The sequence below is a fragment of the Mobula birostris genome, chromosome 26 (genome assembly GCF_030028105.1).
Source record: "Mobula birostris isolate sMobBir1 chromosome 26, sMobBir1.hap1, whole genome shotgun sequence".
Classification (NCBI taxonomy): Eukaryota; Metazoa; Chordata; class Chondrichthyes; order Myliobatiformes; family Myliobatidae; genus Mobula; species Mobula birostris.
The window spans coordinates 49,514,956-49,531,111 of NC_092395.1; the positions used below are offsets into that span (position 1 = coordinate 49,514,956).

Consider the following 16,156-nt stretch of genomic DNA (forward strand, 5'->3'; position numbering starts at 1 on the left):
AAAATGGAGTTTGAAATTCAGATGATAACTAGTTAGAAACTTTCACAACATATTTTAGATAAATTAAAATCAGAGCAAAGCAAGGGCAGTGTTTTGCCCACAAGCAATAGCACCTATCCAGTGATTCTCCGATGTAACCCCTTCACCACAAATTGCCTGTTGTATTGGATTGAGGGTATTCAAATAAAAGACTCACGGCAGTGCTGACTTCACTTTTCACTTTATTAATTAACACATTTTCTTCCATTAACACTTGTTAAATTAAAAATAGTCTGTAGGCAGACATGATACACTAGTGAGCATTGGCGCACGCGCGCACACACACACACACCCACCCACCCACACATACACTTCACTCTCAAGGGCTTCCAGCCACTGAGCTTGAGAAACAGTACCACTATGTAGGGAAATCTGTTGTAATATTTAGAGCCTTAAATGTCTTTATTATCACACAAAAATAATTAATACAAACTACATCTATTACAGTAAGACTGAAAGCTAAACATGAAATTAAAAAGGGGAATATCATAACAAAATATTTAGTTTCAGATTGGTTGTACTGGTGAGCTGCATTTGGACATGCAGCCTGTAATGAGGGGGACAGTGATCAGTTTGCAGTGGAGAATTAAATCATGCATTTATCTCACTAAATGCCAGGTCGAGCAACACACATCAAAGTTGCTGGTGAACGCAGCAGGCCAGGCAGCATCTCTAGGAAGCGGTACAGTCGATGTTTCAGGCCGAGACCCTTCGTCAGGGCCGTCCTGACGAAGGATCTCGGCCTAAAACGTTGACTGTACCTCTTCCTAGAGATGCTGCCTGGCCTGCTGCGTTCACCAGCAACTTTGAGGTGTGTTGCTTGAATTTCCAGCATCTGCAGAATTCCTGTTGTTTGCGTTTTAAAATCCCAGGTCAATTCACTTTCAGGGCAAGACATTCAACACCTTCATTACTAACTGTACTTACTTTGTTTGCTAATTAAGGCAGTTAGTTTAAGGACAAAGATGTCGGAGTGAAAATATACACAATATGGCCAGAGAAGGATAGACGCATTCCACGAGAGAGGGAGAAAAACCTGCATGTCAGAACACTCTGACATCCTTGGAAGCTTTGTTTTTGTAGTACCGGCATTATATCAGATGCCTATATTGTTATGAATAATTATTTTAATGTAAAATCAACACCTCTGCTAGAAAAACAAGCAAGCAAATCACTGAATTCTCCCCAAAATACATTTTAACTTCATTAGAAATTAACTTAATGCTGCGAGTCTAAACTAGGTCCAAGAGAAAATTCACTTAATTCTGTAATTCACATTAGATTATGAAGCATAATTTTCACTGTGACAAAAGAGAATACGAACACTTTTACCATTGTTTATACTAATGGAGAAAAGTAAAATTTTGAACAGCAATGAATTGCACAGCAACACACTGTCCTTAAAACAAATATATGATTTCCTTTTTAAACAAAGGATGGGTGACTTGTCTAAGGGGAGCAATTTTTCTGTTAATGTTATTTGATTAAAAAGTAAATCTCTAGATAACAGCAAGAAAATGAGTAAGTAGCACACCAGATTCAAACTTTATTCGAATTAACTTTAGCCTAAATTCATGTACCCCTGAACTCCTTTGTGCTCTATTCTCTCCAAGTTAGCAAGTAACCTATGTTCCCTTTTGCTACTAAAATCCCCAAATTTCTAAATTTCCTATACTTGTTAATTCTTCATCCCATATGTACCTGCACCTCTTAAGATTATTAAACTTCCATTATCCAGCTTCAGAAAATGTTTGCACTTGACTGGCTACATGAAACTTCACAAACCAATTGCTTTCATGTTCAATTAGAAATACCCCAAGTTCCTATATGACTTTTTAAATTATAGATTTGCATATCTTATATGTAAAACTCCATTCCAAGAGAAGTAATGTCCAATTTTTGAGCTAATTAGTTTTACACATTTCAGTGACACAGCTGTTGAGAATATTAATTACACCTGCATATAATAAGTACACTACCCACAATTAAACCCTGAGAGGTAGATTTAATCTCAAATGTCTACAGTATTTATAAAATAAATATTGCACAACATTTAAAAAAGGCTATTTAAAGCCAGATAAATCAGTCTTATGTGCTCTAAAGAGACAAAAAATGTGGAGATGTGGAGGAAATTAAACTACTGTCAGAACATGAACTATGGATGGGCACTATCCACTATCTTTATAGCTGGCAGTGCAGCCATCAGTGGGAGCTGAGCAGATCTTTAAACCATTTTATTCCATCTTTAAACCTTACAGCTGTGTTAAGCTTTTGTGTTAAAACTCAGATGTATTTGTTTTAAAACTGGTAACAGAGGTCATTTTATCAGATCAAATGAATGTTTCTCTAGCATTCAATACAGGCTGCACTATTGAGAACTGCAAGTAGTTGAACATATGGGCATCACTTCAGAACCAAGCCAAATACACTGTAACAATTAATGATATTCTGCAGCTGCAGTATGCATATACTTATAGATCTTGAGTTTGCAGTACGCATGTATCTTTTAGATAAAGGCATCTCATGTATTTTCCAAAATACTTTACAATTACTTGAATATTTTTGAAGAAATGGAATTTAGTCAATTTGAGGAATAAACTTCTTCCCCTTTAAGGAATAAGCTGCATAGTTTAAACAAAGAGCACAGTCTTGGCAAGACAGGACAGAAATTTAAACATAGCAATGGAATTCAGCATGAGAATTACCAATAAAAATGTTTCAATGAACTCCCAAAATGAGTTCTACTTCTTAGATGTACTGCAAAATAAGATTCTCAGTGACAACCTGGAAGAGTTTCAGTGAATGATGTGTAAAACAGGCTTAAATAGGACATTTTAACTTCAAATGCTCCCCACAGTTTATATTCAGTAAGTTATAATGGGAATTGGTTTAATTATTGTGGTGATGCAGAGCGCTATCACCATCTTTGCTAATGCTGAAGCCATACAAACTTCAGGGCACAAAAAGTGGAATGCAATGCAAAATGTTACCTAGCTGGATTTTAACTAATAACTTAAAAAATAAAAACAGACCTCTGGACCTCTTCCATTTATAACATTGAGAATTTCATTACACATTATTGCATGGTCCTCCCCTTTGAGGAATGCACCTGCACCCTGCACATACACTGCAATTACCAATGTTCGCTTTTGAGATTAAACTGTTCAGGGTGGGCAGTAATTGGGGGAACAGGAAAGTGTGAACAAATCATTTTCAATTATAAGATGATTTAATATGCAGAAGATACAAAGAAAGGAAGACAGTAACAGTCCAAGAAAAATAGTGACATAATGTGAGCCCCAGTGGAAATGGAAGCTATTCTCAAATCTAAAGGAAACAGGATCCAGTGAAGAAACAAGCACCAAGAGGATTGTATGATGAACAAGTACAGAAAGCACTTCCCTTTTATTTGGTAGTACTGATGTGACTATTTTTCATTCATTAAAGTATTTATCTCTCTCTTTGGGCACAACAAACTGCTGCATGACACAAGTCAATCCAAGACCAGCAATTTAGCCAGCTGATACATATTTAGTTACTGCCAAATTTTTTAACTGTAACTAATGATTTTGCTTTACAAAAGAGCAAAACAGAATGGATGAATATTTGGGTACATGTAACTCTGACACAGTAGAACCAACTCTTGGGTGATTATGAACAATAGTGTATAAAACTGCATCTGTACAGAAATGACAGGTTCCTGTTCTATGTATGCTATTCACAAGAAGAAATACACTGAAAATAACTTGCAGCTTACTTCTGCACCATCGTTCTTGTAAATCCTAATCTATCGAATTTTCAACATTTTAAAGAGATTTGTTCCCATCTTGGAGCCTGCACACTTGTCCTGAACACTGGCTGCCAGCATTAATTGTAGACTGACACCTCACGATTTCACCCATACAAGCACACATTTCCCAACACAACTGTCAACAATTTTAAATATTACAAATTACTGGGTTGTCTGAATATAGAAAAGATTTGCATTCACCCAGTGCTTTGTGCCTTTTCAAAGCTCCCCCCCGCAAAAAAAAATTCCACATTTATTGTTGTGATGTAGGAGCACAATAATCAGCTTGCATACAGCGAGATCCCACAAACAGCTGTCCTAACAAATACAGTAGGTGATATAAAAATCTGTTTTGGTAACTTTGGTTGAGAAACATTGGCCCAGGCATTAGGAACAACTCCCATGCTCTCCTTACATTCAGCAATCAAAATTACAGGGCTTTGCAAAAAAAATGTTTCTGTTCTTGAGCTCTCTTGTCATTGTAGCCAATTGCAGCTCAGATTGTATGCTGAAATTTCTGAAGTGGGCTTGAGCCTATGACCTTCTAACTCAGCTCAGCTAATCTGTTAAAACTTGATTATGGGGGACAACAGTATATGATCTGTAGTTCAATCACCATATGCGTCTGTTTATTTGACTTGCTTGCTTAAACTTGGGATGCTAAAGTAGATTATTATGACTTAGAGTTAGCATGATCAGAATCCAACTAATCTATACTGTAAACACCAGCAGCTTATCAAATCAAGTCTGGTTACCAGGGTGTCTATTGTTAACAAACACCAGCCTGGGTATTGAACTAGCATGCACGTTACAGAGGTAGACCTTAACAATGATGTCATACCTTCCCTCCTCCCAAAGCACACACATATTTACATACAGCATGGAAGATACTGGAACTAATTGATCAATACTTGCCAATTCACCAATCACTGACAGTCAAAAGATCATTATCTATATAAACGGAATATGATTGACAAAAAGTCACCCCAAAAGTATCATTAGATGAAGATTTGGTCAACTGTATTGCATTTAAACACAATTCTGTCATGCAGAGACTACAATGGATCAGATGGCCAGGGCCATTAATCTTTCATTACCAATCCAACATCTAATCAATAGGCTTTGCGGCAGGGAATCAACATAAGCAGAACCCTTCTTCATGTGAAGTAATCACTTCACACTGGTTTACCATCCTGCTCTTAATCCCCATGATATCCAGCCTGAGTGAATGCTGGAAAAAGAGTAGAATTGCAGAGAATATAACACAGATCTTCATCAAATCCAAGTTACAGTCTTCTCTCGAATACCAGAAAATTAAAATAATAGGGCCTCAGATGAGGTCTCTTGATAAAATCTATCGGATAACCAAAGGTTTCCAACAGTGCACAGAATAAGTTACGAATGAAGTTGTACGCCTCCATTCACAAGTCTTAGACATCAAATCGATTGGACACATAGGTGGCTCCAGCGTTGCTCTGTCGGTTGTACTGTGACTGTTCTGCCAGCAGACCAGTCCGTCCGTACTGGTACTCAGAGTGCTGTGGGTACAGTGCCGTCCCATTCAGCTGTACCTTCTGTTCAGCAGACAGTTCTTGATACTGATTAAGGGAAATAAGATCCCCTGAAGTTACTGGGAGCAACTTCCTCTTGGCCTCTTGATTGGCATCATATTTAGCCTGTTGAGTAAAGAGAAGAATATGACCAGGTATTGTTTAAGGATACTACATTTTAGGTAGTTGAGTATTGATTTCTCAGGATAACAAACTATTTCTCTTTAGTAACACAAGGTGACTAAAAAAATTAAAGCAGAACATCCAACATTACAGTCTCTGGTTTACAGAAAGACAAATGTAATCAAGAAATGGGAGGGAGGGGGAAAATTACGATCCAGTCACTGGTAATCCTTAAGTGCTTACATCTTCTTGTGGTTTTCCTCCAAATATGCACAGGACAATACAAGAATCATATTCATTTATCACATGTGCACCAAAGCATACAGTGAAATGCATCATTTGTGTTGACAACGAACACAATCTAAGCCACATATCATGCCCATAATGCTTGGCAAAATAACACAGAACACAAAAGAGAACAGAGAAAGCAATAAAACATCAACTGCACAACAAGCCCCAGTGTACATCGCCACTGGTCTCATCCACAGCACTCATCAATCCATCATCCACAGATGTTCTTGGTCACATGTCCTTCGCACACGGAGTAGAGGCCTCAAACTGGTCTGACCCATAACTCCTCCACCTCCCTGTCACCAAATCCTCACTTGATCCTTAACTCCTCTCTCTGTCCCCAAAACAATCCCTAAAACTTAAAAAAACAATTAAGTCTAAGTCTGAGCAAAGACCTCAATAGCACCACAGCTCAGTGCCATTTTGACCCGAAGACACTGAAGATGCTGGAATCTAAGCTGGAGCAACACACAAGATGCTGGAGGAACTCAGTGGATCAGGCAACATCAATGGAGAGAAATTTCTGTTTTAGTCCAGAATGAGAATCAGTATCATTACTCTCATATATTTTGTAAAATGTGCTGTTTTGCAGCAAGTTTTTACCTGAAACATCGACTAGCCTTTTCCCTCCACAGATGTCTGACCCAATGAGTTCTCCAGCACCTTGTCTGCTGCTCAGGTGTGATAATATTGACCTGTCACCCACTGTCACCCTATATTTGAATAGCTTGGTGGAACTGTGTCTAACTTGCAAGAAAAAGTTTGTGAACCCTTTGCAATTACCAGTTTTTCTGCATTAATTATTTATAAAATCTTCATCTAAGTCACAACAATAGACAAGTACAATCTGCCTAAGCTAATACACATGATCATTCACAGTCCAGGCTGTAAAAGTACATGAAGCCTTGCAGTTAATAACTAGTAGAACCTCCTTTAGCAGCAGTAGCCTCTACCAAACTTTTCCTGTAGGGCAGACTTGCAGAAGGAATTTTAGACCATTCCTCCATGCATACAAAAGTGTTTCAATTTATCAGTATTTCTGGGATACCTTGCATGAGCAGCCCTCTTCAGGTCATGCCACAGCATCTCAATTGGGTTAAGGTCTGGACTCTGACTTGACCATTCCAAAAACATATTTTCTTCTTTTTAAACCATTCTATTGTTGATTTAGTCATGTTTTGAATCATTGTCTTGTTGCGTCATCCAACTTCTATTAAGCTTCAGGTGACAGACCGCTACCCTGACATTCTCCTGCAAAACATCTCGATACAATTTGGAATTCATTGCTCCCTCAATGATTGCAATCCAGGCCCTGAGGTAGGAAAGCAGCCCCAAATGATGATGTTTTTTCCACCATGCTTCATAGTTGGGATGAGGTGTTGGTGTGTAGTGCCCCTTTTCCTCCAAACATAGCAATGTGCATTTTGACCAGAAAGTTTAACTTTTGTCTCATCTGTCCACAGAATATTGTGGAACATCCAGGTGGTCTTTTGCAAACTTGAGATGTGCAGCAATTTATTTTTTTGAGAGCAGTGGTTTCCTCCATGATGTCCTTCCATGAACACCATTCTTGTTCAGTGGTTTGCTTACAGTGCACAGATGAACAGAGACTTCAACAAGTTCTACAGATTCCTGCAGGTCTCTTACTGTTATCCTTGGATTCTTTTCCACCTCCCAGAAAGCTGGAGGAACTCAGCAGGGCAGGCAGCATCTATGGAAAAGAGTACAGTTGACATTATGGGCCGAGACCCTTCATTGGTACTGGAAAGAAAGATAAGGTACAAACTGGCGGCGAAGACATGTTCCCAGGAAGGATACGTGGCTGTGGTAGTGGGTCTGGGTGAGCACATAGTCAAAGAGTCAGAGGGCAGCAGAGATCATGGTGCGGAGCAGTTACAGCGGGTTTCTGTGAACTACTCAAGGAAAGATTTAAACTTCTTCAGGCTAGGCATCCTTGCAAGGAATTTTTTCCAGTCCTGATGAAGGATCTCAGCTCGAAAAGTCGACTGTACTCTTTTCCATAAATGCTGTCTGGCCTGCTGAGTTCCTCCTGATAGAGTAGAGGGATAACTAAGTACTAAGAACAATGATTAGCTAATGATCAATCACCTTATAAGCAACTTAGTTTACTGTTGTTGGACAAGTCAGAAAGAAACCTTACCCAGCAACAGGTCCATTGTCTCTGAAAATGTCAGATAAAAGTTCAAATAAGGAATTATCTGCTCATACCAAAGCATCTTGAGGCATAACTAAATATGTGTATAAGAATGATTGAAGGGACATCTCAAGGTATAACTAAATATGGGAAGGATAGCGTAGGGGACAGAACGTTTGAGAGAAAGGGGAAGGTGTCAATATAAGGAACTGATGTTGTATCCAGGTTAGCTTTGGCAGAAAGTAATAACTAACCAATGATGATTTTACATCTAATGGCATGTGACTGAAATTATTCTAATATTGTCTTAACTTGTAATCATAAGATTTCCTGCATACGTGATCAATGTTATAAATTGTGGAGAACTGTGATTCGGAGGAGGGCAGTGTCCAGACTGGATCTTTGGGACATCAGTCTGTAACTTACCCCGTAGCATGCTAAGAATAGAAAGTAAAGTTTGATAAAATTTTGCTTTGTTTATTGTGTTCTTGGTATTTGTGCCCTTGCATCAGGCCGATCTGCCATGAGACTCCACTATTGTGTGTGTGTTGCTTGCATTTACAGCATCTGCAGATTTTCTCTTTTGTCCTTTTCACCTCCTTCAGCATGTTGTGATCTTTGCAGGACGCCCACTCCTAGGGAGAGCAGCAACAGTACTGAATTTCCTCCATTTGCAGACAATTTCTCTTACTGTGAACTGTGAACACTCAGGTCTTCAGAACTGCTTTTGTAGCCTTTTCCAGCTTCATGCATCTCTACAATTCTTCTAAGGTCCTCTGAAAGTTGTTCCCCCAAGGCATGGTGCACATGAACAGATCTTTCTTGAGAAGAGCAGGCTCTTCTCAAGTCAGTAACGCAACCTTGTGTGTCTTTTTTATAGAGCAGGGCACCTTTACAACCCACACCTCCAATTTCATCTCATTGATTCGAACACCTGACGCCAAATAGCTTTTGTAAAAGGCATTACCCCAGAGGTTCACATCCTTTTTTGAACCTACATTGTGATTGTTTAAATGGTGGACTCATATTGACAAGGAATAGTACAATGGTTTGTGTGTTATTAGTTCAGGCAGATTGGTGTTTGTTTTTTAATTGTGACTTGGATGAAGATCAGACTGCATTTTAAGAGTAATTAATGCAGAAAATCAAGTGATTGCAAAGAATTCACAAACTTTTTCTTCCATCTATACATGTACCAAAGAGGAAAAAAAGATTAGCTCGTCTAAATAAACAAGAATAGGAATTAGCACAGTAAAGAGGAATCCCATTTTAATAAGGAAAATAGCACAAAGACTGACCTTGTTATAGGCAAACACCCCGACAATAGCAGTCATCATCCCCACGATATTGGTGGCAGTAACTGGGTTTTGCAGCATGATTAGAGACACTGTAATCACCATGATTCTCTTGGTAGCATTGGCCACTGAGTAGCTAAGTGGGCTGATGAGGTTCAGGATACTGAAGGCAACCATGTTCTGAGCAAAGTTACAAAAACCACTGACAATCAGTAATACGAGTGTCCAATGCCAGTGCGAGGTATCTGTCTGGAATAGAAAGGCAGCAGCTTGATGATCACTAACTCACACAAGTGAAAACTATGCTTGTTAGCTTTCTCCTAACTTTCTAGCTTTAACTTTTAAAATTCATGTTCTTTCCTCTCCCTGCTGTTGCAATATGCAAACTAGATGATAAATGGTGCACATAGGTGGTCCCAGGAAATTCCTCCAAACTTCCAGTGGGTAAAGGTCTGCTCTCCAAGAAGTACCTTGCAGGATTCTAGGAAAGCATACATTGTGTTACAACTACAGCGATCCAGTCTGGCGAGGAACAGACGTACAGAAGTGATACAGATTAGCTGGTTGAGTGGTGCCACAATCACCACCTTGCACTGCATAATCTATCCTGGGCCCAACACATTGATGCAAACACATAGGCAGCACTATAGTGGCTATAGTTTGAGAAGATTTGGTATGTCACCAAAGAATTGCAAGATTTCCACAGATATAGAGTGAAAAGCATTCTGACTGGTTGCATCAGTGTCTGGTATGGAAACTCCAATGTGTAAGATTGAAGGAGGCTATGGAGGGTTGTAGACTTAACCAAATCAATTACGAGTATAACCCTCCCTACTCTGAGGACATGTTCAAAAGGCAATGCCTCAAGAAGATGATATCCATCTGGTGAGGGTCAAGTACAACTTGTTCCCCTCTGCCATCAGATTTCTGAATGAACCATGAACATTATCTCAACAGTTTAGGAACAACTTGTTCTCCTCTGTCGTCAGATTTCTGAATGGTTCATGAACATTATCTCATTTTTCCTCTTTTTGCACTATTTATTTACTTGTTTTTTTTGAAACTCATAGTAATTTTATGTACTATACTGCTGCCACAAAACAAATTTTATGACTTATGTCAGTGATAATAAATCTGATTTGACTCGGTAGAAAGAAAAGATCTTTCTGCTAACAGCCTGTAAAGAATATAGAGACTGGGGAACAATTTTCAGGAGTGAGGCTGAAGATTTTGGTAAGTAAGCACATCCATGTCATCAGGTGATTTAGGGGATGAGTAATGACTACTAGTAAAATATTTTAAAGAAATGGAGTATAATGGGAAAAGATGAGAGAAGTTTACCAGGTTAGAAAATTCAATGTCACTCCAGAGGGTGTAAAATACCTCAGTGGAAAATGTCCTCCTAGTTTATGTTGTACTACTCTACTGCAGTGAAAAAGGTCAAAGACAGACAGGACAGAATAGGAATGGTAATAACTAAAGAGAATCGTTTCCCATTACAAGACCATAAGACCACAATATATAGGTCATTCAGCCCATTGAGTCTGCTCTGCCATTCCATCATGGCTGATTTATTAACCCTCAACCCCATTTCCTTCTCCCCATAACCTTTGACACCCTGACAAAGCAAGAACCTATCAATCTCTTCTTTACCCAATGACTTAGCCGCCACAGCTTTCTGTGGCAATTCACAGGTTCACTACCCTCTGGCTAAAGGAACTCCTCCTCATCTCTGTTCTAAATGGATGTCTCTCTATTCTAACACTATGTTCTCTGGTCCTAGACTCCCACACTATAGGAAACATACTCTTCACATCCACTCCATCTGGGCCTTTCATTATTCGATAGGTTTCAATAAGATCGCCCCTTCATTCTTCTAAACAACAGCAAGCAGAGGTCCAGAGCCATCAAACACTCCTCATAGTTTAACACTTTCATTCCCAGAATTATTCTCGTGAACGTTCTCTGGACTCTGCCTAATGCCAATGCATCTTTTCTTAGATAAGGGGCCTAAAACTGCTCCTAATATTCCAAGTGTGGTCTGACCAATGTGTTATAAAGCTTCAGCATTACATCTTTACTTTTATATTCTAGTACTCTGAAATGAATGCTAACATTGCATTTGCCTTCCTTACCACTGACTCAATCTGCAAGTTGGCCTTCAGGGAATCCTGTACGAGTACTCCCTTTGGACCTCTGATTTTTGAATGTTATTCCCATTTAGAAAACAGTCTATGCCTTTACTTCTTCTACCAAAGCGCATGGCCATACAACGATATTCCATCTGCCACTTCTTTGCCCATTCTCCCAATCTAAGTCCTGCAGACTCCCTGCTTTCTGCCCTTCCATTCATCTTCATATCATCTACAAACTTGGCCACAAAGCCATCAGTTCGGTCATCCAACTCATTGACATAAGTATAATTTGAAAAGAAGTGGTCCAAACACCAGTAGTTACTGGCAGCCAGCCAGAAAAGACCCCATTTATTCCCACTCTTTGCCTCCTGCCAGTCAGCCGATCTTCTATCTATACTGCTTTCTTCCCTGTAATACCATTGGCTCTTATCTTGTTAAGCCACCTCATGTGCAGTGCCTCGTCAAAGGGCCTTCTGAATATCCAAGTGTACAATATACAGAGACTCTCCTTTGTCCTGCTTGTTACTTTCTTAAAGAATTCCAACAGATTTGTCAGACAAGATTTCCCCTCAAGGAAACCATGCTGACTTTGGCCTATTTTATCATGTGCCCCCAAGCACCTTGAAATCTCAACCTTAAAGATGGACTCCAACATCTTCCCAACCACTGAAGTCAGGCTAACCAGCAACTGGCAATGACTCACTTCTTTGGACTCTGTCCAAATTTTTCAAATTTTCACTCTCAAATTTTTGGCATCCTGATAGTGTCTTCTCCAGCAAAGACTGGCACAAGATACTTAAATTTGCCAAACATTTCTTTGTCTCCAGTTACTACTTCTCTAGCATCATTTTCTGGTGGTCTGATATCCACTCTCACCTCTCTTTTACTCTTTATATTCTTGAAAAACTTTTGGTGTCCTCTTTCATATTGTCGGCTAGCTTAACTTTATATACCTTTCTTACCTATTTCCCTTAAAATAGTTTGTCACCAGTCAGCACTCAGACTCAATACTTCATCTCTCTTTAGCAATATCCAAATACAAATCCTCCCATGTTACAGCACAGTTTCACTCCTGTGAGCTGTTTGTAACCTGATTAATACAAGTTTAAGATCAGGCTTTAGGAAGGAAATTAGGAAAGCAAAAAAGGGTATGAGATGGATTTGGCAGGCAAGGTTAAAGATAATCTCAAAAGGTTCTTCAATTAATTAGAGTGACTAGGGAGAGACTTGTTCCTCTTAACAACTACGTATGCAACCACAGGAGATGCCTGGCATTTTTAATATCTATTTCTCCTCAGTGTTTTCTAATGAAAATATCATGGATGGCAAAAAAATGAGGGCAAAAGCAACTGAGCTCTTAGATGATAAGCATATTATAAGGAAGATGTATTTTCAGCTTTGAATTGCGTTAAGCAAATCCCCAAGCCCTGATGAAGTCCACCCCGGGCCTTAAGAGAGGGCCTGTGAAGAAATTGTAGAGGACCTTGTAGAGATATTTATTTCATCATTAGCCATTTGTGAAATTCCAGAAAACTGGAGGGTGGTTAATGTTTTCCACTGTTAAGAAAGGTACAAGGATAGGCCAGGGAACTACAGGTTGGTGAGCCCGACTTCAGTTGTTAAGAAGCTATTGGAGGGAATTCTGACAGACAAGATCACTTGGATAGTCAAGGCCTAATTAGGAACAGTCAAGCATGGTTTGTGCGTGGCAGGTCATATTTGATGAATCTTTCAGAGTTTTCCAAAGAGGTAACTAAGGGGATTGACGAAGGCAGGGCAGTGAATCACAAAGCTGAGAAAATCTGTAGATGCTGGAAATCCAAAGCAACACACAAAATGCTGGAGAAACTCAGCAGGACAGGCTATGGAAAAGAGTAAACCAACGATGTTTCAGGCCAAGACCCTTCTTCAGGTCTTGAAGAAGGGCCTCAGCCCGAAACATCGACTGTACTCTTTTCCATTGTTGCTGCCTGGCCTGCTGAGTTCCTCCAGCATTTTGTGTGTGTTGCACAAAGCACTAAATGTTGTCTGTATGAACTTTGACATGGTGCCGCTTGGCTGGCTGATCTGGAACATTACGTTGCATGGGATTCAGGGCAGCGAGTGAAGTGGATTCAGAAACAGCTTGATGATAGAAAGCAGAGGGTGAGGCCGGCTGGTGGCGCAATGACATTGGCGCCAGACCCGGGAGCGGAGGTTCCTGGGTTCGAAACCAGCCGGGTCCGCTCCAGAGTACGCTTTCCATCTGTGCCGGGTTGAGTGTCAAAATCGCAACTTGACCTCATAAAAATAAAAGGGAAAAATACTGCGAAAAATGTCTGTGTGGGGAGTGGCACACCACACAGTCTCTCTTTCGCTCTGCGCCTTGTAAAAGCCATGAAAAAGACATCATCACGGATGCACGCACACACAGACGCACAGACTCGCACGCACACAGGCACACATCAAAAAAAAAGAAAGAAAGAAAGCAGAGGATGGTTGAAAGTCAATTCTCCAATTGGAGGCCCATGAGGACCTCTGTTATTCATTTTTTATGTAAATGATTTTGATATGAATATACACAGTACAACTAGTAAGTTAAGTTAGGAGGTCTTATTGATAGTAAAACAGGTCACAATGAATTGCAAAGAGGTCTTGATCAGTTGGGGAGATGGGCCGAGCAATGGCAAATAGATTTCAACTTAGGCAAGAGTGAGGTGATTTCATTGTACAATAAATGGCAGGGCACTGACGAGTGATGTGGAACGAGGGATACAAGTGCACTTTTCAATGAAGGTGACTATGGAAGCATACAGAGTGGTGAAGAAGACATTTAGCATGCTGGCCCCCATCTGTCAAGGGCACAGAGTTTACTAGTAGGGACACTATTTTGCAGTTATATAAGTCATTGGTGAGGCTATACTTGGGAGGGTTGTGTACAGTTTTGCTCACCCTGTGAAAGAAAAGACATTGTCAAACTGGAGAGGGTGCAGAATAGATTTACAAGAATGCTGCCCAGACTACAGGGCCTGGGCTATAGGGAGAGGCTGGGCACGTTGGATGTTTATTCCCTGAAGTGTGGGAATGTAAGCAGTAACGTCATAAAAGTGTAGAAAAAACATGAGGAGCATTGAAAAGGTAGACAGTTATGATCTTTTCACCAGGGTTGGAAAGTACAAAACTAGACAACACAGATACAAGGTAAAAGGGGAGAGATTTAATAAAGAACTGAGAGGTAAATTCCTTACACAAAAGGTAGTGAGTATTTGGAATGAGTTGCCAGAGGAAGTGATAAGGCAAGTATAACTGCAATATTTAAGAGCCATTTTGAAATGTATATGGGAGTGTCTTGGAGGTTTATGCACTTAATGCAGGCCACTGGGACCTGCTATAGTCGGCATGGATTATTTGCACTGAAGGCCCATTCCCATGTTACTCCACGACTCCAGGTGGAAATTAGGTGTGGTTAGTCAGGATTCATGATGCAAGAGTTCATGATACAAACAGGTTCCTTAAGGTTGTTATAGCTGGGGTGATAGTGGGGACAAGCTCTCACTACCTATTAAATGCTTCCAATAGCATGTGTCTCAAATAGCCTCTTACAACCAAGTCCGGCTCCTGGCCTTCACATGTGGCTTAGCTACTAAGCCCAGTGGAACCATTTTTACTGTCAGGCAAAGGGGCAATGACGGGTACTAGAGCCTTAAAACCAGTCGATTCATGCAGAAGGGGCTCGTCAGCCGTGGTTGGCAACTCAGCAACTCACCAAGGAGAAGAAAAACCCTGATCTCAAACTTCCGCTGCCTTGCAGCTATACCCACTCATGAAGCAGTCTTCAAGAGTAAACCCTGAGGAGAAATATGGACCTGGAGACCTAAGGCAGTCCAACGTTGAATTCAATGCTAATTAGAAACTCATGCAATACCACTGGTGCCATTCCTTTGGATTTAGCAGCTGCCTGGAGAGGGGAGCCTGCTACATGAGCAACAGCTTGCTCTCTGTATCGTACTGCCCTGGTTTGTGTACTGGCTTGCGTATTACATAGATAGCTAAGTCACAACATCCATGGTCGACTCCAACCAATGGAGGGCCCTTCATTAGCACCATGCTTGGTAATAGTTCCTGGGCAATTATAAGATTACTTAATGCAAACCAGTTTAGATATTTTTGCTATGTACACAGTGTGCTCAGTGTTTTAGAATGCAGCACAGAAATGTGATAAGCCCACCAGCAGAGCTATGTTCTCAAATTCCAATTTCTACACTATTTTAAATCTTTCTCCAATTTCCCTTAACACATTGCTACCATCTCTGGCACTTAACCTCTGGTGAATAAAATTTTATAAGCTGTGGTAACTAAAGCAAGCATGAAAATTCTTTCGATTTTGCTTTATATATTTCTCATGATCATTGTCATTCTTGAATATTCACTCAAAGAACTCAAGACTCTGAGAAATTTGCAGGCCAGGCAGCATCTCTAGGAAGAGGTGCAGTCGACGTTTCAGGCCAAGACCCTTCGTCAGGACTAACCAGCAACTTTGATGTGTGTTGCTTGAATTTCTAGCATCTGCAGAATTCCTGTTGTTCTCTGAGAAATTTTATTAGTTTACCCTGACTTTGCTCTCCTCCACCAAAAAGAGCCATAATGCTTTTGTGCCTCCATCATTATTTAGATCATCATTCAAATAACTCCTTGGTGTTCTTTTCACACTCCTCTAATATATTTCCAGTTATGGCTTACACAGAATGGCACTAAACACTCCAGCCATACCCTAATTATTCACTGCAATCTTGTTAAAG

At 40.1% G+C, this 16,156-nt stretch overlaps 1 protein-coding gene across 2 annotated transcripts in view; it reads right to left on the bottom strand.

The window, feature by feature from the left end:
* Positions 1-820: 820 nt before the first annotated feature.
* slc35e1 (solute carrier family 35 member E1) overlaps positions 821-16,156 on the bottom strand; it is a 53,073-nt gene continuing 37,737 nt past the window's right edge. For both annotated transcript variants that reach the window (XM_072244159.1, XM_072244158.1), the window contains 2 exons: positions 9,247-9,492; positions 821-5,505 (listed from right to left, as the gene is read on the bottom strand). In XM_072244159.1, coding sequence (XP_072100260.1) covers positions 5,260-5,505; positions 9,247-9,492 — 492 coding nt within the window. In that variant the 3' untranslated portion in view covers positions 821-5,259. The remainder of the gene's footprint in view (positions 5,506-9,246; positions 9,493-16,156) is intronic.